Source organism: Pseudopipra pipra, chromosome 7 (assembly GCF_036250125.1).
Source record: "Pseudopipra pipra isolate bDixPip1 chromosome 7, bDixPip1.hap1, whole genome shotgun sequence".
Taxonomy (NCBI): Eukaryota; Metazoa; Chordata; class Aves; order Passeriformes; family Pipridae; genus Pseudopipra; species Pseudopipra pipra.
In genome coordinates, this window is record NC_087555.1 from 5974810 (window position 1) to 6000785 (window position 25976).

General features: G+C 42.6%; 1 protein-coding gene across 5 annotated transcripts in view; it reads right to left on the reverse strand.

Annotated features, from left to right (window-relative positions):
• Positions 1-25976, reverse strand: part of ERBB4 (erb-b2 receptor tyrosine kinase 4) — a 605204-nt gene that overhangs the window by 263214 nt on the left and 316014 nt on the right. For all 5 annotated transcript variants that reach the window (XM_064661948.1, XM_064661949.1, XM_064661950.1 and 2 more), the window contains exon 3: positions 25724-25910. In XM_064661948.1, coding sequence (XP_064518018.1) covers positions 25724-25910 — 187 coding nt within the window. The remainder of the gene's footprint in view (positions 1-25723; positions 25911-25976) is intronic.

Below are 25976 nucleotides of genomic sequence, written 5' to 3' on the forward strand. Positions count from 1 at the left end.
TCCCAGCATTGGAGCCCTGGAATCAAATCCCAGTTTATAACAACGCTGGATGCAGTGGTCCACCACTCATACTTCATGTATTTATAGAACAACAAGAAAATGTCCTGGTGTTTGAAGCCCACAGGATCTTCCATTCACCCCGTATTTAACTTTGCAGCTCCTTTAAGCTGTGGCTTTTACACCAACCATTTGTTTGCATTCCCCGTTTACAAGCAGAAGGCATTATCTGCTTTAAAAACTAACACTTAGTGGAGCTGCACCACAGTGTATTTAGCAAGGGCAGCATCCTAACTGAGGTTTTGTGTACACATGTTGTGCTAGCTCCATCTAAGGTATGAATTTAGGGTGGTGCAATCACACCAGAGCAGCATGTCTTGGGATGGTCTTACACGACTACACATGTAGTGTCTTTCACTAGATATTTGAGAAATCAGGAAAAGTTTTCATCTGTAAATTAAACTTCTTTCCTACTGAAATTTAAATGATCATACAAGCCTTATGCAACTCTATCTCCAAGAATTTAAAAGCTTTTCCAAGTCACATGGTCACTGTTCTGAAAAATTTTACTTCCGAGATAACAGATCACATTTACAGCCAAGCTGCTCACTGTGTACAGTTACACACACAAGTGCATCCGCCCAAGCTGGGAACCAAAAGGAAGCATCTCCCAGCCTCACACTCCTGAAATTCCTGTTAGAATCACATGGTACCACTTGACCAAACAGTTAAACCCAACTCCCTTCAGCTTGTTGTGTGAGCAACCCGAGCCTGTGACTACAGGCCAACACTCTGTCTTCTCTGCCCTTCTGGCTCTTCATGTTAAATATAATGGAAGTATACACTGAGGGACTATTTAAAATATTTTTCCAGGAATAGCCTCAAATAAATGCTTCCTTTCCTATGATCAGATTTTAGAAAGGCCTTTCTGACCTACGGGGTTCAGAAGCTTGGTCTAACACCAAGGGAGGCACAGCTTCATGGCATGTGGAGTGGCTGGCAGGGGCACTGTGCAGGTGCCAAATTGCCAGAAACATCCCACACATCAGCTCCCACCCCAGCCCCACACAGCACCCAAAAACCTGGGGGAAGCAGCTTCCTCACAAGAGAAATGATGAAAAAATTAGCAGCAAGTGGTGGGGACACCAGGTAGCTGTGGGGCACTCTGGCTTTGGAAACTTCAGGCAGACACCCTTTCTAAGCAGAACTGTATCTTGCATGTCATATACCTATGGCTTTCAGATATAATATATACTGAAAAGGGAAAATAGAGCATAAAAAGCATATGTATGTTTTTAATATATACACATCTTTTAATTTAAGTATGATTAGTAAAAAGAAAAAGCTTTAAAGCAAAACCCATGGCTCTAGGCTGTCTGAGTGTAGGCACAGGTCCACGAACCTTTCTTTTGGGCAAATGTTCATCTGACTTGATTCATGCTGTAATAATGTGCAACTTTCATGGAGCAAAGCACTGAAGGATATGATGTTGCACAAGGATATCCCTCATCTTCATTTTAAATCGTTTTGTCATGGGAAATGTAAAACTATTTAAATATTAAAATATATCATAGACTAATCATGGAAAGTCTCATCCAAAGCCAATGGAAAAAGCCATGGAGCATTTAATTTTGTGTTGGCTTTATCTCAGACGTGTCACTCGGATTCAGAACAAACTGCCTTGCCATGAACAAAGGACCAGAGGGTAAGTTCTGTGCAGAGGGAGCAGGCAGGGCAGTGTTGGTGCAACTGGCCCAGCCCAAGTCTCATGGAAGGGAGTTCCAACTGGATTTGAGCCATTCATAGGCAAGACTTACTGGCAAGTGAGCAGGTTCCTGACACAAAACCTAACCCAGCTCAAACTGGTTTCTCTAAAGAAAAGCCACTGTTAAGTGCAGCAACCTGTAAGGTAATGAGCTCATATGTATTCCAGGACACAATCCCAAAGACTGTTGGAACATAAAGAACCCTATACAAAGCAGGGGGAAGTTTAAAGTAATAGATGCAAGGAATCTTGAAAGCGAGGAAGTCCTTCGAATACGAAAATGCTGTGGGCAACCAGATACAGCTTTACTACACTAAACACAGAAACAGTCTAGAAGAGTGTCTGCCTAAAGACAGGAGAAGAAAATCAAATCTGTGACCACAAAATGCCTCCTCCATTCTCTATATCCATGCAATGCCAGGCTAGAAGCATGCAAGCAGTCTGCTTTATACCTACTGAAAGCAAGTCAAAAAGCAAGTTCCTCTTGAACACGAATTCTGTAATCAGTAATGATAATGAAATACTGAGGTGGGGCTCATTCCTTATCCACTCCTTATCCTTGAAACACTGTCAGGGACTCCCATTGCCTTCCTCCTGTAACAGGCAGGACAACATCCCACTCCAGGAGCTCATGAGTGAACAGGAGTGAGAAAAGAGAAAGGAATCTCTCTGCCAGCAGAAGGATAGTGGCTACAGGTGTCTGAAACTGCAACACAAGCAAGTGAATTCAATTTCTTTGGAGCCACTTCAGTGCTATTCTGGGACAGAGTGAACTGCTCAGCTCTGGTGACACGCAGGAAATTATTTTCATGGCAGTAATCCAAGCAGACTATCTCAGTAAGGATGCTACTTTTGTCTCTCTTTTGAAGTCCACACTCTGAGATACCAACATTAAAATACATTAGGTGGGGCCATAGGAAAACACTGGATTGAACTAGTTTTGAGCAGTTTGTGAATTTGTACTCCCTTTGACAGGGCAGTATTTATTGAAGAAGGTTTTGTATACTGCTGACTATTCTGAAGACAACTCTTATACCTAGGTATAAGAAATAAGCATGGCAATATGAGTTCAGGAGTACCATAAGAGACATACCACTGTCATTAAACACCTGCCCTACAGGAGGATGGGCAAGGCTCACATGAGGCTGGTACCCATGTTTGTCTTAAGTGCCTCGCAGGAAACGTGCTTTTAGTAACTTATAGGCTAAATTTATTTGATTAGCTGAACAAGGCTGGACAGCACAAGGCAACAGGCTGCCTGTACCCACAGCCACACCTCTGGAGCCTCAGGTCAGTGTCAGCTGCCTGGAGGATGCTCCCTGATACATTTGATTGCAACCCTCTGCAGCATTTTTGACTGCAGGGGAGATGAAACATCACAGCACTCTGAAGTGGCTATGAGCATATATTCAGGCTTATTGAGCCATAAATCCAGGAAGCAATGCGTTCAGGTGATTTCCAAGTTCACCTAAGTTTTATGAAACCTATTTTTTAGCCAAACAACTGCAAATGAGCAATGCCTGGTGACATTTTATTACATTTTCCCTTATTATGCCTTAGTGGTAAATTATTCTCGCCAATCAGTGTTGCAGTATCAGAGAGACTGTTACAGACAGTCACTGAAAGAAACCAGAGATAAGGGATTTTACTGTCTGTCTCTGCAAAATAGGCTCCTTTTCATTTTTCAGTGCAGCTTAGAGTCCTGATTAAAATAATAAACTAACACAATGATCAATTAAGAGAGTGGAGAAGCAGGTATGCCTGTCAAAACTAGCAGCCATACTTTGGAATAAATCAAAGTAACGGCAGCACTAAGAAAGGAGCAGTTTACATTCAATGTTATACCAAGTATTGTTGACACTGATGTTTTACAGTGATACTATTAAGCATATTTACATCATACTAATGAGGAAGAGCAGACCATCAAGGATTTTTCTTTTCCAATTACATTCAACATCAACATGAATACTTGATATATTAATTTACAATTACTCCATTGACAGAGGAGTACCCGCCCATGGAAATACCCATGTTTTCATGGTGCTATTAATAATCAGAACCTTCATGAAGTTTTCAAAGGCTGATGAAGAAAACCGGAGCTTAAAAGCAAAGGTGTTTACATTTCCTTCCCATACATTTTGGTTAATAGCGTTGTGAGCACACCCGACCAAGGAAACTGTCAGAGGAATGTGCCTTTTATTTCCATTTCTATGAGATTACCACAGGGTCACCCACTTTGCTGCTTGTGATTTCTGTGGGTCTGCTTAATGAATACCAGAAACCCGTTGTGTCCCCCTTCTCTCTCCTACATTGCCTATGAGTTGGCAGGCGCCATTAACCATTTGGAAAGCAGGCCTAGAGTGAGGTTAGCAGCTCATTAAATGCTGCTCCTCAGAGCTAATAAACTCACATTAGCCGAATTCTACATTGTAAGTGACTGGCAAAGCTCAGACCTCCCCGTTGCATTCCCCGGCCATCACCCAGCACGGTGCACTGCAGTAATTAACATGAAAACACATGCTAATTCTGTTGATATTTGATATAGAGCAGTGTTGCCTCAAAGTGGTTGTCAAACCCATGTTTGCTGATAATACACAGTTCCTATGCAAGTGAACACGGCAGCCTGCAGCCTTGGAGTTTATCATATTACAGTGTTAGGGGCTCTCAACTCTGAATATTCATGGTGGGAAACTGAGCCATAATTTTTGGATGCTAACAGTAGCTGATGTTTAGTATCACTGGGTTTTGGCAGAGGTTTAGGTTGTATGAGAAATAAAAAGCTAGACATATAAACCTTTTTTAAAGAAGCAGCTGAAAGGAAGGAAGGCTCTTAAAAGGGCACATTTAGGCATCAAAATAATAGACATATTCAAACAACTGCATACTTGAAAGGTTTAGAAACAAACAAAACACTCTAGGACTTAATTCTACAAATGTTTATACACATGCTTCTCTAATTGGGAAATTAGTATTTTACTAATTTACCAATTACTACTGTATTTCAGTGTTTCACTTTCAGCACTTAGTTTTCTACCAGGCCTGTTGAAATACTCTGAAGGAAATAAAACAAGAGTATGCTTGTTACTCTGGGGATGTGTCTATGCCCTGTGTATGAAACAAAGGTCCACCTTCCTCTAGCTTGTGTTTGTTAAATGTTCCAAAAAGATTCACTTTTGTTTTCAGTAAACTGTGAGAAGGATGAACAGATTTGATGCCTGAAACATCCATTTGGGACAGAGCCACCAAGAAGGATGGCACAGTGCTGCAGCCAGAAAGAAGATCAGAGCAGAAGAGTTCCCTAAACAGGGGCTTTCCCACCTCTCTAGGACATCTGACAGAACAAAATCAGTGAGGAGCTGCTACCTAATATCCTCTAAACACAAACTGTATGTACACATACAACAGAGTAGCAGAAGGCAGCACAGACCTTGAAAAGCCCAAGAGAAAACTCACAGAAGGCACAAAGTCTGCTGTCCGTTTTATGTGCTCCATCATTTCACTGACTTTCTTGTACGCTCTTCTTCCACTGGGCTCTGAAAGGAGCTTAAATGTCATTCTTTTTCAATAGGTAAACAGTTATTAAAATTAGGAAACAGAAGCTTTTCATAATGTAGGCACCCTAGGAAGTCTATCCTATCCCATCTCATTCTTCTCCCCGATCCCCAATAACTAGTCCTGAACACAGAGTTTATTGCTCTGGTGTCACCCCAAAGCAACCAGACTACAGCTTTCAGGTGCTCTGCGATTTTCAGCGGTAATAAGAGTCCTTTCTGGTATTCTTGTGTTGCTAAGGAATGCTTAGTTCCTATCCCAGACTGAAGTTTGTCGCCACAATCATATATTCCCTTGGACGAACACATTAATTAAAATGTCACTGTGCCATTTCTTTCTGCATGAGACCACAGTTTTCATTTTAAAAATGCAGCAACAAGGTGGGAGAAATGCAAAAGTGGGCTGTGGGAAGATAACAGCATTACTAATTACATCTTCCACCTGCCTGCAATCCTGTGATACTACTGAAATATAAGAGTGAGACCCAACACAAGCAACGGGCTGCAAAAGGGATCCTGGGCACTGCCCAGCTCCCCCTGTTCCAGTAGAACCAATTTGGATGACTTTAATAGTTGTTCATACCTTTCAGCTCTCAGTCACAAGGCTTGGACAGAAGACAAAGATGGATTTAATGGAGAATGAATGTAATGCTCTGCAAGTAGCTTAGACTGCACCAATTAATCAATTACTCGAGTACATTCCACTTTAATACATTCATTACTATTCTAATCTTTAATCAACTGCTTGTTCCACATACTATGAGGATCCTGCATTTCTGTGTAAAGAACAATACCCACTTTGCAAAGGAAAAACACCACTTCCAGTGCCAAACATGAAAAATCAGAAGCGTGTTGACTGCCGTATAATGTGAACAATCCTGTAACTAACGGCTTACAGGCCATGCTGCCACTTACTGAGGCTTTGTTTGATACACCTGTTAAAAGTATTTATTTGAGATTAGTAGCAGAAACTGATCTGAAGAATTTTTTTACCTTCATGTCTCAGCTTGGCACATGCAACTGAAACTGCTACAAACAGCTACTGAACTTCCTAGAGTCAGAAGTCTTTCAAGCTTGTTTTCACTTTTTTAAAAGAAGGAATAAAGTTTGCAAACTGTTTGCAGTACCTTCAAGCCTTTAGCTGTATCGCTTTCTTCTCTCCCCCTCTTCTGGCTCCAGGACAGGGCAACTCCATTCCCAGACGAGACGGCCCCTTTAAAGCTGGAAAACCTCTTCCTTGGCTTTAAATGGTGTCAGAGTATGCTCACAACACTATGTTGTTAATTTTTTAATTCACTTATTCTATAAAATGACTGACCTGTATGTGACTTTTACAAGTCTATCAGTTCCTCTGGCCCCACAGGAATTCCACCTATTTGTTCCCATATAGGACAGTTTCTGCCAGAAAATGCTCTGAACCCCCAGCACCAGCCAGGAGCTGAGGAAGGTCTTTCTGTAAGACCCCCTCTTCATCAGTGTGCCATGACTGAGTCCTGGTGACAGAAGACCAGAGGGTGGGGTGGGGGAGGAAAAGTAAGAACTCAGATTGAAGGTAAAAGTCGATCAAAGATGATCTGCAGTAGTGAGAAAAATGCGTTTGCTGATAACAAGTGTGGTGTTTGATGTGTGTACATACTTCACTATCTAGCCTTTCATCAAGAGCCAGAGGATTTATTCTTCAGGCATGAGAGATGGAACAGCTTAAAATGGTCAGTGACCACAGAAAGGATTAGCACATTATTATCTTTTTAATCCACAACAGTTATTTTTCAGGATTTATTGGAGCTAATACAAAAGTGATTAGTGTTCTGGTTTTGCCAAAGTAAGAGGTTGTTTATGACTCCATTCCCACACACGGTCTGTAATAAACAGATAGTACTGGCTGGAAAGTGGCCAGCAACAGAAAGTTTCATCATCTACACTGTATTCACAGAAATAGAAATGGCTTGTGCAATTGCCAATAAGTCCCAATAAGGACCTTCTAAAAGTAAAGCATAAAGTAAAAGTATGTTACATTATCCCACCCTGCAAGCACCAAAATAAAAGGTGGTGTGGAAAGTTCTTCAGCTTTTTTGCCTTTGCTAGACATGCGCTATTTTTACAAAAGTGGGATAAGCCAGCCCCCAGCATTCCAGGATCTCAGTCAGCCCTCGAGACATCATAACTAAAAAATGCCGAGATGTTAAAAATAATCAATGTTATTTTTTGTATGTGCAGTATGGTTTATGAGAATTCAGGATTTTTATTTTTCACTTTTGCTCTACATTTGTGATGGTTGGAAATGGATTTGTTTTTAAATGGAAGCTGAAATTCTCACAAAACTTAAAACACCTAAGGTTTTCAGAAGAATCCTCAAACGGACTTTCACAAACCTGTCTACGTAATTTAAGATGTTCAATCTCTTTTTTCAGAATAGTACGGGAACCTGAGACTTCAGGATTGTGTGTCCCACCCTTTCCAAATTGGACTTGTGCTCTTAAGAGTGCATACCATTTTAAAAGGTACTTAGATGGCTAAGTCCTACTAATTTGAGTTAGAGATCCTTCTCTATTTTTAAATATGCGGCTGTCACTACCTTTTGAAAAACAGGGTTTATTATTTTAGATCTTTGGCTTTTGAAAGTAATACTTAAAATATTGCCACATTAGCAAAAAAGCAGAAGAAAACTGGTAAGCTGAAGGGATGGCCAGACAGACATGGGCAGAGAAGTAACAAATGAGAAAACGTTCTTCTTCCCATCCTCTTATTTACATCGATTAAGTATATTTCTACCTGTGCTTGAAGCAGACTTGGAGAAGCACAATTTGTTACACATTAGGAAGTTTTTAGCTTTTCAAGAACAGAGGCATAGGAATGCCCTTTAGTCTTGCAATGGGCATGAAACTGTACAAAGGGAAATAGCACAGCTTACCCTTACCAACCCCAGACTGTGATAGCTTTGTCTTGCAGTCAGTCCTCTTTGGTCTGGTACAAGACACAAGCAAGAAATGTGTGCCCTCACACACACACCCACCAGCCACTCAGGATTCTTACCTCACTTAGTATTTGAAAACACACCCCAGGCCTTATGGTATTTGCAATGACTATTTCTACTAAATTTCTCCAGCATGTAAACACTCCTTTCTGAAGAAAGCTGCTAAAATTGAAGGAGAAGAAATTTAACTGTGGGTTGATTCCTTTAGTTCTTCATCCACCATGAGGCTGAAAGAACAACAGACAGGCTTGTGAAAGCCTTCTTTTTGTCTACAGTTTCGACTGCAGATCAAATGTGAATTGCTACAGAAGTCTGAAGCAGATTAAGATTTCACAATGTCTGTTTTCATTTAAAGGTTATGTCTAAATTGCAATCACAGTATCTCAAGTGGATGTTCTGGGCTGGCTTCAGACCACTTAGATCTCGCACTGTGAACAGTGTGACTTTGGTAGCATGGAGAACAATTTTGGCCTGCAGCCCAAATGTTTACTTAGTATCTGGGGAAGCCTTTGTGGCCTATGCTGGGTTCCCTCACTCCGCTGCCAAGGGCAGCTGAGCCAGGCAGGCAGATGGGGTTTAAATCCCTGGCTTCTGTAGTGCAGACCTGCACTTCAGCACTCGTGCACACCAGGCAGAGCACACAAACACCTCGCACCCTCAGGCTGCAGAATTTACTAAATTCTTCACATGCTGAGGTTGCCACTCTCACCCTTCCCCTGGCCTGGTGAGAGACCCCAAAGGGAAATAATATCTGCCAGTTCACCCCACTATGCTGGGCTGGAAAAGCCCAGAGGGATCAGGGAAGTGCTGGAGCTGTGCTTCTGTAAAGTTACAAAGGATTGCGACTATATTTAAATTAGCTGTTACTCTCCTTCCATTCCTTATATTCATCTCATACCTGCATCTCAGTTTCCATTAGGACTGCTTCTTGTACAGTAAGGCTTTTAAGACTGAAGAAAATCCCACAAGGGTTCAGGTAATAGACTTCCCAATCACATGGCAGACAGGTGGAAAACATGAGAGGAAAACAGTCAATAGCTGCTTGCTATCTCACCCCCTCTGAACTGCAAAAATTTCTCAGGGAGCTGTGAATTACTCCCCTATTGTTCTTGCTACATTATTATTTTGAAGTGGCTTGTGCCTGTGCTATTTGGTTGCCTGCTTTGTTTGCCTTATCAGTTTGCTGGGTAATGTATAATTAAAACAGCCCTGTTTTACCACCTCACTCAGAGATCTCTTTAGATAGTACACCAAGTGTGACAGCAAGAAAAACACAATATAAACTTCAACCGCTGCAGCTTCCTTGGACATTTATTGAAACTCTCCCTGCTGGGATGTGTGTCTCTCATCAGGAATGGGCCTGTGCTGCGAAGCAGAAACAGTATTTGTTTCCTGGTGACATCTGTGAGCATGACAGTTTTTTGCAAGGCTGGACAATCCTCCCTAACTGCTCAGCATCCGCCATTCCTGACAAAACATCCTAGGAGGTACTTGGCATGTGGAGATACACCTGGAGATGGTGACTGCAGATTAGACAACACATTTCTAATCACTGGATAGATACTCCACAAATGTTGTCACAGAGAACAAATGCTGCACCTCCCCTTGCACACACACTGCCCATGCTCCTTCAGCCCCAGCCACTGCTGCCAACTGCTCCAACGACCTGGAGTCCATTCTCCTGTCACTGCTTCTCCAGAGTCTCAAATTATGTGACACATTCAGTGCCACCCCTGTTCTCTCTAACATAGCCTTTTTTGTCTATCCCTAAATCCTCAGCTCCTGTTCAGGCTCTTCTCATGTCTTGACAACAGCATCTCTCCTTTAAGAAGCAATTTCACCTTTCTCTGTTTCCTTCCGAATTCCACTGCCTGACTACTTCCCTAGCTCACCACTCAAAACAATCCTTTTTCTTCTCTTCCCATCTCATGTCTCCTCATCACATCAAATAAAAGCAAATTTTATTCACTTTCAGGACCTTCCAGAGCCTATCGTTCTCTCATACACTATTTATGCCTTCTCCCACCTTCAATAGGCCTGTCATGCCACCTTTCATCAAACACAGGATACATTTTCAAACATCTTTTGTTCTTTCTTCTGTGCTGTATCTCAAAGATGCGGACATCCAGCAAGTTATCTCATTGACCTTTCCAATCCTTCCCCTCAAACCCTCTTTGCCTTCAAATAGAAATGAAACTTGGCTGTCTTGGGAGCTGTGGATGTGCAGAACTGATGCTCCATGAGAAGCTGTTCTGTCTCCCTCTGTCTGCTTTACCTACCTCATTGGGTCCAGTGTGGCCTCCTGTCTTAATCACACTGAGCTATTTAGCACAGGGACTATTTTTTTCACTCTTCTCCTTTGAGTTTCTGAGCTACTTCTGGAAAGTGCTGCTTACAGATGAGTCTGCTGTAAAGTGATGATCCTTATGTTCTAGAAAAGAGTAGCTCAGGTCTATTCACTACCATTTACAAAAGTTTATATTTACTTGCAAAATCATTACTTAAAACAGGAACACAACCCCTAATTTAGAAATGCCTACGCAGAAACACTTTTCTCAACAGGTAAGAGAAAGCTCGATGTTTATTGAGGAGATTTTGCTGTTAATACTGTCTCATCATCTAAACTTTGGAAATAAGTCCAGCAATCCTATGTAAAAAGCAGGCAAACCACATTCCTGTAATTCATTCAGGGCTCAAAGAGCTTATACATCACCAGTTATCACCACTCAAATGCTGAGTGAACCACCAAATCAAGAACCTATAGCAATCATCTCCCATATCCTATCTTCCCCAAGAAATAAAGGGAAACCATGGCCCTCACCGCAGGCCCAGTGAGAGATGATGATTGGTTAGGCTTCAACTATTTTCCACACTGTCAGTGGAGCAGAGATTTGGTCACAGGTGTTAGTTTGGGCACTTAATATTAGCTCTAGGTGGCTGAGATAAAAAGAGCCTGTCAGCTTCATGGCTGAAGGAACTCTGGTGTACAGCACAAAGAGACACCAAGCTCAGCCAAAGCTGAAGGACACTGTTTGAAAACGGAAAGAAACCTTTGCTTTAGGGTTCTTAACTGCTCTTGTTTGTCTTGGGGGACATTTGGCAGGATGGTAGAGAAGTAGGTCTGTAAGCCTTTTGTTTCTTCTCCCTTCTCCAGATACCAGGTAACAGTGCACCTGGGAGCAAAAGGACTAAATAGTCTTTTTCAAAAAGCTGCCTTGCAGAAAGAAGGCTGCTACTAAGGTATTTAGGCAATGGTAGTATCACTTGCAAGGTCAAAAATAGGAGCAAAGTTAGTAGGGCACGTCAGCATTACAGTCAGTGGGGCAAAAGACACCTTCTCCCCTAAGCTGTCATGTTGCACTTGGCCAAACCAGTAGCAACAAATAAGAAAGGCCTGTTCCTCACACACAGCTTGCATTGGTTTAACTGAAATCAGTTTTGAAGTCAAGTCAGTTCAGCAGGTATGAAATCCCAAGAGAATGCACTTAACTTAGTGCACAGACATCAATTTAGCTCATCTGAGTTACTGAAGTAGGCTAAATCAATACAAGGCACTTGTAAATGGATTTAAAAGAACATTCATGTGGGGTTTGTTTCAATTTAACAAGTTATGTTAAGGAGCAATTTTATTTAAAACCAAGTAAGGTTTCTTTGCTGGCTATCCTTAAACCCTATATTACGACTCTAATTATCCACAAAAGAAAGCACAGAGGAAAGCAGCCCATTCATGTATTTTGGAGCAGACTTCACTGAGTCTTGCATCGGATCCCACAGAAGATGGATATGAAACCAGCCATCAGAACCTCATATCATAAACGTCCCATTGCTGGGTCAGTGAATCCACTGTCATGCAATGCCAAAGTCATGTGCCAATGCCAAGGGAGAGCCAGTGATCTCCTCCAGTAACCTCTAAGATGCTGCAAACAGCACAGCTTCTGTCTTCAAAGCTCTGCCTGTGCCCAGCCAGAAGCAGCAAGGAAGCCTTCTGATGCTGCTCGTGGAGGCATGTCAGACTTGGTTTGGATACCAACAACAGGCACGCATGAAAGGGTTTTGAAATGGCCCTGTACAGCACAGGTAAACAACCCCTCTACCTGCTTGCAGGCCAGTGCTTGCCAGGTGACACAGCCCTGACCTGCCCATGCAGCTGTCACTGTGCCATGTATCAGGCAAACTCACCATCCCACTGGAAAGAAGAAAGGAAGCTGCAGCTGCATTTGCCCAGCTCTCTCCTCCCCTGCATAAAATTATGTCTGGCCCTTGTGAAGGTTGTAAAAGGATTCCATATGCTATAATGCTTATCTGAACTCACCCAGAGCGAAGGTAGTCCCTTCCAGCTCCCCCTTTTCTCAGCAACAGGATATTATTTCCATGTCCCAGTTTCTTTCCTAGGACTGGCACAGTAAGGTAACCTAACAGAACCTGTCTCCATACAGACAGATTTTATCTCTTTTCAGAAACAGTCAAAGAAAAAAAAATAACATGGCAGCTGTCTCCAGAGAAGGATGCAAGGAAGAAGAGCAGTTATTAAATGGGGATGTTGGAGGATATGTGCCCAGGGGGCAGGTGCCTCACCTGGCCCTCCTGCTGTGACAAGCAAGACATAATCTGTCCCACCCAGACACCATGGGATGGAAAGTCCCCTGAGCAGAGAAGCACACAGGCACTTCTTCCTCAGAAGAAAAGCAGTGAGGTTAGATAAGCCCCCTGACAAAGGAGTGATTGCAATTTATGTTTTTTCTATTTATACTAGAGGCTAAATTAGCAGATTAATATTTGCTTCCAGCCACTGCTACCAGCTTGAAGGGGAAATGGAGCAGAATGAGGCCAGCAGAGGTCACAACTCATTCAACCATCAGTATCATCAAATTTGCTCAGCAGAGCTTTGATTACTTTTCCAAACTTCAAGGTTGGTTTGTGGCAAAGCATTTCTTTAAAAAGAGAGGAATAAAAGGCTAAAACTAAGGCCATGTTAACATATTAATAAATCTCTCAACTAGCAAAACTATTATCTTTATTTGGGAAGCTGAATGCTTCTGAATATTAAATCAAACCCACTCAGCTCTGAACATCTAGAAGTCTTACTCCTGGATGAAATGGGGGCTGCGTTGAGATTTACTGAGCTCACAAGGGGCTAACTGCACAGCCCATGGGATTAAGCTGTCATGCATTCACAGCTATTTAAAACATCCCTCTCAGCTCTTCTTTGACACACAAAGAGGAGGATGCTGCCCCTGCAACCTCACCCTATGCATATTTTAGCTCAGTGCCTGCTTGTAAAACATCAAGTCTCACTTAAAGATCAGCACTGTCTAAAGCAGAAGAGCCTCTGAGTCCAGCCATTTCTGAAGCATTTCACGACTGCCACCTTCACCTGACAGCAGCTCTACGCTGCACACCTGTATCAGCTCGTAAGAGTGACCACCTGAAGCACGGCTGCCACAAGTAATAGTTACCTCAGCAGGAGCAAAGAAAACCACAGCCACGAGGCCACAACAGCATCATTTCAGAACTTCTACATGCCCTGTGTAGGCAAAGAAAAATAAAAAAAGACAAAAGTCCTGATCCGCCCAGTTCATGTTGTACTTGAAGGATTCAGAACAATGATCCCTTCCACCTTCAACTGCCTTTGCTGTTCCCCCAGCACAGCTTCCAAGGGGGTCTTGGGCAGTAGTGCCAAGCCACCAGCACCAGTCCTGCCTGGCTGCTGCACCTGTGAATTCCTGGCAAACACCAGCCAGGGGCAACCCTTGGTAAGGGGGCTTTGACATCCAACTGAAAGAGTAGCACATGCTTCCAGTTAAAGAAATAAATAAACAGTGCTCTGACCACAGAATATGCTGAGTTGGAAGGGACCCACAAGGATCATCGAGTCCAACTCTTAGCCCTGCCCAGGACCATTCCCAAGAGTCACAGCATGTAAGAAGAGCCAGCAGTGTGCTTCCTTCTGGAGAAGGTGGGGAAGAAAAAAAAAAATTAGGGAGCTTGGTATCACCATCTCAGAACAAAACTCAGTGCTGGTGAGGCAGCCAGGGAGCACCAACGCTATGGATATTCCAGATTTTAGATGTCCTGCCAATGCCAGTCAATGTCCAACTCCCCCAAAACATACCTTGTACCTCTTGATTTGACACAAGGGAATCTCTTTTATCAAGCCCTGTGGCCTTCTTCCACAGCCTAGGACACCTGCAGCTGTGTGCACCCCAGCTTCCCCCTTGAACAGATAGGGGACAGCGTGCTTTGCTTTCATCCTCCCTCTATCTGTCTTACTCTTTCCTGCATTACAACTTTTTATTATTATTAATTATTGACACACTTACACATCACACATTTTTTACTACTGTGTTTGCTACACTGTGCTCAGGATAACGGATCTTTAACTGGCTTAGGCCTGTAAAGAATTCAAGTATTAGGGGAAGATAATTACTATTGCCTGGAAATGCAACTCAGTTAACTCCACTAGAGATGAGAAAGCCATCTCCTGGGCTACACATCCACTCTTCTTCCTGTACAATGCTAGCAAAGAGTAATTTCAGTAGGATCTGAACTGAGCCTTCAAGCCAGGGGATGAACTAAGTCATGACCTAAAGCTTGCTGCAAAGCTTGCCACTAGTTCAGATGCACTTAGGTGCATTGTACTCAGGTGCATGTTATTTTGGCTTAAAAAAAGAACTATCATGCTTTTATAAAACAAATTGTAACAACACTAAACCAAGGGCACCGCTCCAAGATATAATGTTGTCCTGCATCTAATTCTTCACTCCATAACCATAGAGAGATATACTGGGAGCCCAGAATTGGTCATATCACTTAAAAATGAGCAGAGACACACAGAAGTTCAGGCTCTGCATCCAGTGTAACCTCAGTGATTGCTGCCTGTGCTAGGGACAGCCAGAGTAGTCTGACACCAGTATAGTAGATGAAGTTCAAACATGAGCAGCAAGCAGCTCCTGAAAAAAACCAATTTACTCTGTCAAGAAGCAGGTTGTTCATGTCAAACCATGTTGACAGACCTGCACCACAACCAGCAGCTGAGTAGATTCATTTACAACCTGCTCTGTGTATGTTTTCCATTGGGCACACTCCTACAATAAAGCAAGTATTTTATGACTGATACTGGGATAAAATATGAGCAAGAAACAACTTTTCAACCCTTTTAAAGGTTTTTTTAAGACCTTTCATTTCCTAGACCAGGCAAAGAAGCTAAGATCAGATACTTCAGTGAGTTGAAATCCAATAGAAAACAAAACTCAGTCTAAAACAGGTTCATTTATTATTGTTCAATTAACACAAATTATTTTGATTTGTTTGGTTGAAAATTAAATTAACTTATAGGAGAAAGCAAGAAAAGCTGCTAAAAATCATAAGCCATACCCTTTCATTTTTAAACAAAAGGTGGTGCCTGGCAATTTCAACACTTTTCCCCTTGTTTTTCAAAAACTATTCCTTTCTCATAGAAAGCTTCCCTGTCAGACACTTTTCAATTTTAAAAAAGTTCTCAAAAATCTTCCACTAACTGAAGTCTAGTGGAAGTCTACACCCAGGAGATTGGAGCAGATGAGCAGTAGTCTTGGAAAGAACATCTCGAACCTCTACACATGGACTCAACCTCTGCATCCTGCCCTCAGGTACTCGCACCCAGAGCCATTTTGGAAGGTGACTGACCCTACAGTCCCTACACCAGTTAAAAAACATCAGCATGAACAAAAAGGGGGCAAATCCCAAAAACACACAACCCCCCCTCCAAACACACAACAAAACCAAAAAAATCCCACCAAAACCCCCAAAAAACCCAAAAAAACAACACCAAATTCTCTTCTCTCTAGCATCACAGAGAGAGATGTTTTTGAAGCTGCCCTTCCTTCTGTGCCCCCCACGTCAAGAGTCCCAGCAGTTTCAAACCCAAAGCACGTGGCTCTGCTATTTCTGACTGGCAGAAGCAGAAGTCAGCTCCCGGAGGAACTCCAACATGAGCACAGCGTTTGTACAACGATTGGATGGATGGATGTGCTCTCACTTCTGAGCCTTAAAGAAATGAGAGTACATCTATGAAAGTTTCACCAAGGAGAAGAAAAAAAAAAAGAAAAGAAAAAAAGGCAATGCAAAGGGGTTTCAGAGAAGACAGCCCCTTGAGCGATTTCCAAACATCAAAGAAAAAGGCCTCCAGCATGTTCTCCTCATCTGATACCTTTGTTCCCCCACTCCACGCCTGCAGGCACGTTCCGAGTGATGCAGAAAAGGCTCCTACAGCCCACAGACAGCTCCCGTCCACAGGCATTACCTGTGTCCCGCTCTGATTACCTCACACTGGCACTTCAGACCAATCACAGCTCATTTTACATGGTTGAATCCAGGTGGGGCTGACAGGGAGTCTGGAGTCCCAGAGAACTCCAGCAGGTCTGTATCAGACACAGTCCTGAGCAGCCTGTCTGCTCCTTCCTCTTAAATGCAGGTACCGTCCAGGAGAGCACTTCTGCTCTGCTGTTAGTCCTGAGGAACGTGCTTGAGTGTTTCCCACTTTCTTACCTCTGCTCATGTGGTGATTTGCCTTCTACAGGGCTGCATTTCTATTTTTATGTTCCCCTCAAGCTTACCTTGCCCTGCCCATCTCTGGCAGCTTTGCAGAGATGCAGTGCTGTGTGTTTCAATGTTTACAAAGCACACTCACAAACACAGCATACCCAGCTGCCTGGAACGGCTGCCCTTGGATGCATCCCAGTCAGCATGTCCACTCCCGTGGGGCAGGGAGAGGGGAGCAAACAAGACAGGTCAGAAAGGGTCTCTGGAGACAACTGTAATTGTCAGTCCCTTTTACTTTGCCCAGTCACATAAAAAAAGCTCCTGACAGTAAACTCCTTGCTCCCCATCAGGGACTGCTGTTATCTGTGTGCCAATTCAGAAGCTAACAAGAGATTTCCTCACCCTGGAAACTGCAGGCAGGATCTGCCAGTGTAGCACTGCAGATGGGTTCAGTCTGTTGGAACTCTTTTCATACACTAACACAAAACACAATCCTCATAACAGCAGCATTTCCCTTTCACGTCCCAGTGGACAAAGCTTGTGTTATCAAACTCTGTTTCAGATAATCTCTTAGTGACCTGTTGGCCCTGCACTGCTGCACATCTCAAGGCTGCTGCAGACCCACTCAAGTTACAACTACCCCACGCTGGTTTTGATGAGACCAGTCCCTGTACTGGTCAGGCTGAGACTTCGTGACACTGAAAGAAACAGGTTCCTGTGCAGGCAAGGAGAAAGCAGGCTGGGATGGAGTTGGCCAAGCGGAAGGTGGGAGCACTTGCCTCTGTCAGCCTGCAGGCAGTGAAGGCTACATGACGCTCGCCCCTGTGCTGAGCGTTTGGGGGGCTGCTCTGCCTCCTCTGTCTGTAGGGGTTTTTCTGGAGCTACATGGAGTAAATGAAAGGTTTTGGTTCATTGCCTTTCCAGTCCCTCCATACAGGGTTTCGAGGGAATTTCTCTCTGCAGTAAATGACATGAAAATGAACAGGCATGAAAATATCCTAGGAACACCAATTATTTCCACTCTGTAAACCTAGGGATCTGATCCATCCTTCTTTGAACTCAGTGGGACTTCTGCGTCTGCAATGAATGGTGTCCTAAACCCCAACTCATAATTTCTACAGGCTGGAAAGAAAAGCTAGGATAAGGAGTTCACTCTTGGATTTGTGTTTAAATCCAGGTCTGTAAGCATATACTGACTTGTAGGCATACACTGCCCTCCAGACCTATGAGCAATGCCACTGAGATTCCTCTGCTGAGCTTTTCATGAAGGCACTGAACTTGACACCTGATTCCCAGAGTTTCATGCCATTTTGAGCCCTAGATGTCAGCAGCCCCACACTGTTGGAGGCTGGTCCCTCTGCCCTGGCAGAAGTCCACAGCGCATGTCCACACTGCAGATAGTGGCAACTGGACTATCTTGCTCAGTAATTTGCCTTTTGCCAAGCGGTGCCGATAGATTGCATTGCCCATGTAACACAAGACCTTAATTACTTCACAAAAGCACTAAATTCCTTGTCAGCTGTAGCCTGTCAGAAGGAAATAAGAAAATCAATGAGTTCAGAAGACTGTAGAGAGAAAGAGGGTGAAAAAAACATGAAAAAAGCCCCACCCCAAACAACAAACACTGAAACTACCACTTCTTTCATTCATCTGAACTGAAGAGGGTATACTAATGGAGTAGCAAGGATTTAAACTTCTAAAACACCCAGACAAGACTTGGCCTGGGCTGGGGAATACAACTCTTGCATCTTGCTCTTTCTTTCTTTCTTTCCCAAGCAGGCTGGGAGCCAGGATATATTTTCTCAGTAGTGATGTTGCTATAAACTGTTCGATCCTCCTGACTGTAATGCTCATTGCATTTTACTTAAGTTACAGTGTAGCTCAACACAGATCTGTCTGCCAAAGTTGGATGTTTTGAAATGTCACCCATTCCTGACCCGTGTGATTGAAATGGAGGGATTACTCTGTTCAGATGTTTAACTCCCTCCAAAGCATGTGGCCAGAAAAATCCCTGTGCTGCTAAAGCTCTTAAGTCACGGAAGTCAGGCAAAGCTACTCCATTACCAGAAGGCTTCAGTACTACTGGATTTATCTTGATTGCCCACATTTCTAAACAGCTAAAGGGTGTTTCACACCTCTAGAACACAGAGAATTTCTTGCTTCGTAATTGAAAAATGCACAGATAGAGAGAACTACTGCAGAGAGGTGAAAAAGAGAAACTGCCAAGGAAAAAGAGCATGAATGATATTATTATTTTAAATGGCATTATCAGGTAACAATGGCAACATATCTGGACGCATTTTACAATGACATTTAAACTAACGTTTGTCAGTGTTAAAAGTTGAATTCCACATCACACCAGATCCTCTCTGAATAGCACTTTTAATGACACTTCCAAAATTAGTCTAATTAAAGCCGGCAAGCATTATTGGCTCTGTTTTACAAGTGGTATGATTCACAAAATAAAGTAGCAGATGTGTACATTACCACAGGGCTAGGAAGGATTTCCTCTATATACTTTAGACCCTAGTCCTTACCAGCATTCCCTTCCTTACCCAGCAGCCGCATATAGTTAAGAAACTGTTGTTCTGAAAGTCCAGAACAACATGCTTATGTTTGCAGAGACTGTAGTTAAGACAGAAGCCATCTGCATCCACCTTGCCAGGTTATTTAGCCCAAGCACAGGGCCCAAGTGGTGTGGTTAACACTATTTCCAAAGCTAGCTAGGCTGGATGCTGGCTTAAGCATCCCTGTACAGAGCTCAGCTGCTTGGTGTAGACATGCCTTGAGTCAGCTATCATTAGCTGGTATTAATCCTGACAGATCACCCTCAACACAACATCCTTAAAAGGGCTTAAGTGGGTGTTAGGCACTAGTTAACTTATAAATTAAAGCATGAATTAAATTACCCACTGAAGAAAGTAAAGGGCAATTTAAATTTCAGTTCATTATGAAGTCAAAGCAAGTAAGCCAATTTACACCAGCTAAGGATTTGGCCTGGTTTCTCATCCCCATGATTTTAAGCCTTGTTTTGTTGCAGGAGAAGCTGCGTGACACGAAGTTATCCTGCTGCATGACATTAGAAACTCACATCAATAATTCTGCGTATTACTGTCAATAAACTGGTTTAGACCATTTGCAATATATGTGATTCCTAGTTCATATGAAAATACTGGGGGGAAGTGGGACACCAGCAAATACCTTTACGGGGGATCCTTTGTATTTCCAACTAAAACCATTTACCAACATATCATTATTCTGATGAGCTTTTTGCTTAATTCTTTGCCATAATCATTCCAAACAGGGTTGCACATTTGTTACACTAGAGATAGATTTGAAAACAGTAAAGTCCTCTGAAATAAAGAAAATTGAGCATAAATTGTTAATCAACAGGTTGCAAAGAATCACAGACGTTAGTTATGCCATTTAGCAGGACAAAAGCATATTCAAATCCTTTAAAGTGACTACAATATTTGAGCCTTGCTGAAATTTAAAAACCACTGTCCCACCTTTGTTACTGGACATAATAAGTATAATAAGTATAAATCTCACAGGGCTCAAAATCAGTACTTCTTTCTGGCTCTATACAATATATCTATTTGCCTTGATAACACCTGTGAGCAATTTTCTGCTAGCTGGAGGCAGTCACTCCTCAGCCTGCAGGTCCCTTATCTGGGATTCCTCTGGGCCACATCTGCAGTGGTAAGCTGAGGAGTGCCTGGAAGCATTCCCAGGCACTGATGCCAACTGGCAGGGAGCAGCCCGAGTCCATGCTAGTGCCCGCCTCCATGCTGAGCACAGGATGGCTGCACACACACTGCCAGCAGAGACTGGTCTCTGGACTTTCCTGTCTGTCAAATCACACCTACAATGAGGAGAGCAGTAGCTGGAATGGGGTGATTTTTTTCCAAGGAAAGAGTCTAACAGTGTCCTGGGAGAGAGGAGACAGACGTGCTAGCAGGCACACTTGCATTTATGAGCGTGGGGGCAGCCACAAGTCTCATTCCTTTTCTCCACCAGGACAAGATGAGCAAGGGGAACGCATGGCTGGTTCTGTGCTGTGTCCCCAAGGTCTCTGCCACCACAAAGAGCCCTCCTTTCTCAGGGGAAGCACAGACAAGGGAAAGGAGGTGTTTCTCCCTTTTCTCCTACCTGCTGGCTAGTCACAAAGATGTGCAGGGATACAAATGCCTCTGTGGTCAGCCCAGCTCTGAGGATTCAGGGAAAGGAGCACACCTGGGCAGTCTCGGAGCCACTGCAGCTTCTCCTACAGGGCAGAGAACTCCTGCAGCAGCCCTGCACACAGAGGGTACCACAGGGATTTTTAAACCAATTCCTCATCCCTCCATGTATCCTAGCAACTCCTCTCCAAGGTTAAGAGGCAATGCCTTGCCCACCTGTTGCATAGCAAGCCTGAGGCAAGCTACATATTGCTTTCTTCCCAGCTCATCCTGCTAGTACGAAGCCACGGAGATTAAAAAATGTGCCACAGTCAGCACACCCCCATCCTGTCTTCTTGGGCTGGGGTGTCACACACAGGCATTCACATCTCTGAACATCATGAACTCAGCAGTGGCTCCTGCAACGTGGTCCAAGGAAAGGTCTTGCTGACACAGGCTGAGCACTTTGTGATCAAGGCAATGAAAACGGGGGTGGCCTTAACCCCTGCTGCAAAAAATGACATACACGCAGTGCTAAACGAGCTCAGGTCTTCAGTGGGTATCTAAGTAAGATTTCCAAAAGAATTTTATGTCCAAAAAAATGCCCAGTGAATAAAACAGAAAGAAAATTTGACTCCTCCCAAGCCCTTCCCTTCAACCTGATTGGGCTGCAATATTATTATAATAAATGAGCAGCGCTTGTAAAGAAAAAAAGCCAAAAAACTGGCAACAGAAGGGTTGAAAAGCAACCTTTTTCATGAGTGATGCCATTCTTTCCCCCTCCAAAGCACCCTTTAGCATTTTTGATTTCTTGAGGGGGGGGAAATAATATTGAAAACTTTATAGGAATAATCATAGAACTTTAAAAGTTTGCTTTGTAGAAAAATTTAAAAAATAAATTTAATCAAATTTTAAAAACCCAAACAACCAATTACAGAAATCTGTTGATGGGGAAATTTACAATGGATCCCTTTCTACACCCAGTGAAGATGGTTCTTTGTCTATGGTTCTCCTGCCCATAAAAGTAGATTTTCTTTCTTTGGCTATCACTGACCAAATACTTTAAGATACAATATCCATTTGAACATCAGTTATCTTAATTTATCATTCAACTGGATTCCTGCAAAAGAAATAAACAAACAAAAAACCTAAAGATTTTTCTGCTTTTCTTTTTTTTTTTTTTTTGCATTACTGAACTAATCCCTGCTAAGTCCATTTCAATCTAATATATTCAAGGAACCCAAGGGTTGTACAAGCAGGCACAGGAGAGCCTCTGTCCCCAAGACCAATGGGGAAGACAAGGTTAACACTGCTCAAAGATACATAATTTGCTGTAAATCTCTTACACATCTTCACACAGAGGAAAATATGGGATACTTCATAAGTGGTTTTAGAACTTGTGAGTTATTCCTCTTTCCCCACTCCTGAAAGATAAATGCCATAATGAAATGCAGCCATCAGGTATTCTCTGTATTTGGAGCGCTCCAAGAGTGAAAAATGATTATGCCCTTTCACTGGCTAAGTTAAGGTTGACTGCCTGGCTAGCTGGGGAAGACAGGTATGATTTGCACTAGCTCCCAGGCCATGACTGGAAGAAGGTGGCATAACCTTCTTCCTCAGCATCAGTTATTCTGCTCATCTCAGGCTGAAGAATATGTTCAGTATGTCAAACCTGCCTTTTTACTGTAAGGCTACTTGGCAGCTGAATCTGCAAACTGAGATGAGTCCAGCTGAGATGGCAGCAGCCACTTCATTAGTTCAATGTCAGCTTGGTTTTGACATGTTTGTGGAACCACTGACTAAGTTTTTATAACAAGTGAGAAAAGGATTTTATAGCTAAGATTTCTTGCAGGTGTCACATAAATTTTAGGATGTGGTCCTGGCCTGAGCTATACAAACAAAACTCTCCTGTGTTTTGACAGACATCATGAGTGAAAATTGGATCATGTTTTCTGTGTGAGATAAAACTTACTGCCTTCACAGCTGTCATTTTTTTATAGCACAAGGGAGGAAATGCAAGCATTTAAAGTTACATTTAAAGATGAAAACTTGATAGACATATCTGGCAATAAAAACACAGCTGTTAACAACACACCGAAAATACTGCAATGGTACAGCACAGGAAGCTGAAACACTGTCTGTGGTGAAGGCTGAGGAGAATTTGCAGGTGAAAGCAGCTTCCTCATTTATTTAACACAAGGAGTAGTGCTGGTGTTTTCATATTGTGCAGCAGTGGGCAGAAATACCCTCAGGAACCCATCATCCTGCACTGCACAAATAAGAACAGAACTTCCCAAACTTCTGTGAATAAGGCATAAGCACTGGAATGACAATTCTTCACATACAAGACAAGAGTCATGTTTATATTTTACTCAGGTGGAAGAGATGGAGCATTCAAAGACAGTCTCCTGAAATCTCCAGTGGACCTGAAGGACGCAAGCTCACGAGGGCTGCTGCTTCTTCAATTTAATAACTCACTGGTGGTTTCTGACGTAAATATAGAGAGCACAGGGAAGACACAAAATAGGTTCAGACACAGCCTTGCAACACCACCAACTCCCACATCCACCAGTTATTTTTATGCAGCTACTAATGCTAAAGATGTGTTATGAAAATAAATGAAGTATGAATATGCTCCAGGAAGAGCATGTGCAACAAGAGGCAGGTTATGGGTTAAAATAGCCAGGTGCATCTTAGCCAGTGTACAAAACGGTCAACAAACAGCTGCTGAAGAGACTCATGAGGCCCTGGCACATGCTATCTAGAAAACACTGAGTATTTGAAAGCATACACTGGCTCATATTCAGCACCCAGAAGCTATTTTAAGTGCTCCAGAGAGACAAGTTAGTGTTATTAAAGCACTTTTCTTCCAAGAGACAACAATACATTTTGAGCCAAATAATCCCATCAGAGACCTTTCTAAACACCTAAATCAGATGAAGTGGCTGTGATGATCTCATGTTAGGAGAGATTCAGGGGCTAAGCTAAGGCAGGTTCTCTTATGATACTTAAAAAGAAAATGAAACTATTTGCTGGGCAGTTTTAGTGCTGTGTCTATCACATCACATCACAGCGGCTTCCGAAGAGCACCTCTGGAATCTCAGGAACTGCCTATGAGCACAGGGAAGTTGGTTCAAGAAGAAAATCCTGAGCAGAAGCCTACAAAATAAGGTTTTTTTACCTTACTGAGCAGCAAAGCCATGGCTAAATGAGCCTTAAGAGTACAACTCTTTCCTCCTGGCAGAACAGCCTCAGACCCAAGAGGAAAGACTTCCAGCCATTTTCTGGCCTTGCTCTCACCTCTCTATCTCAGTTTCACCCAGCCTTAGTGTCCTTTACAAAGCATTTTTGAGACTCACAGACCAGAAAACATACACAAAGAAAGAGGTACAACTATTATTACCAAATGCTATGGCTCTGTATTATGTGAAGGCTTAGACAGTTACAATGAACTCCCTATATCAGAAAGGTGGGAAGATAAACAGGAACAGAAGAGAAGGAAATTAGGTTATGACAGTCAGAAAGAAGAGTAGTAGATGGTAGAGATTTAGAGACCTTTGGGAAGCACTCTGATATTGGCATGATGATCTCATAAGAGAAAATTGTTAAAAATTGTAAAAAATTTGACCAGAAGAAAGAACCTGATCAGAAAGAGTCAGCCCAAACAGGTTTATTTTGTAAAGTATTTCAGGCCTCCTTTTCCCTCCTGTTTTTGAAAGCCTGGCAAGGCTCGAACAGGGATCTCTAAGCACTTGTATGTCACCCTGAATATTGAGAGACAAAAAAAAAGCAGAGAGAGAAGGGTGCCTGAATAGAGTTCAGAAGGTTCCCACCTCTCTGTACTGAGGTTCAGTCTTCACATGCAGTTCAGGGCAGTGATTTTCAGTAAGCTTTTAGCCGCTAGCAGGAATAAGGCTATTTCACAATAACCAAAGCTTAGGGTAGAAATTATAACAGTTGATGAGGAACTAGGTATAAATAAAATACTTCTGGTGAATTCCATAAAAGGAGTTTACCTCTGCCTACTCTTTATTAAGTTACAGTCCAGTGATATTTAGCCAAGTTTTAATCTCTGAAACCACTGTCTGTAGATCCTCAGATGGGAGAAACGAAGTGTTGATCTACCCCACAACATGATCCAGCCATGAATTTACAGATGAACATAAAACCATGGACTTTGCTTACATTTCTGGCTCAAGAAAATAAGCATTTCTCTCACTACATGTAATGCACTATTTTTGCTTAGAAAAGGGAGTTCTAAAATTAAATACACGAAAGATACAGTCTCTCTCTCTCATCCCCTACTTTTTCCCCAACAGCTCTGTGCAGCAGCAATGGTGACAGACAGCAGCAAGAGAAGAGGTTCAGGAGACGCCAAAACTAAGACAACTTGGCAGAAAATACCCTACACCTGAAGCAACACATGTGCCATAATCAAGGATTACAAGGAAACCAACATGCTCATGATATGAAAACTCAGAAAAAAATTTCACCTACTCTTTCAGCAATTATTTTTGTTTCAAATAAGCTCTTGGCATAACTTCCAAGCACAGTCTTTGACCAGTATTGAGAAAAGTACGTTCATAAACAAAAAAAAGAATGAAGTACTGATGAAACTCTCATACAACTGCCAGCCTCTCGTGGTGCCTCTATTACTTGCAGAATGCAAGTGACTGAGGGCATGAAGGTAAAAACTCAACGAGCTCATTTTTTTTTTTCTTGCATCTAATCCATCACATTTGCAAGTTTCACTTACCTGTCAAGTTCTTCAGTCCAAGTTCCCTGAGTCCAAAGTTCCCATCCTTTCTGTAGTTAAGGAATATTGCCAAAGCATACCGCTCTTCATAGAGTTTGGTCCCACGAACAATGCGCAGGTTCTCCAATGGCAGGTATTCAAACTGGTTCAAAGCCACCAAAACATAGCCTGTCACTTCTCGGATGGACTGAAAGGCAAAAATGAAACAAACGCATTAGACGTGGTCCATTTTTAACTGTCCTGAATTTCCCAT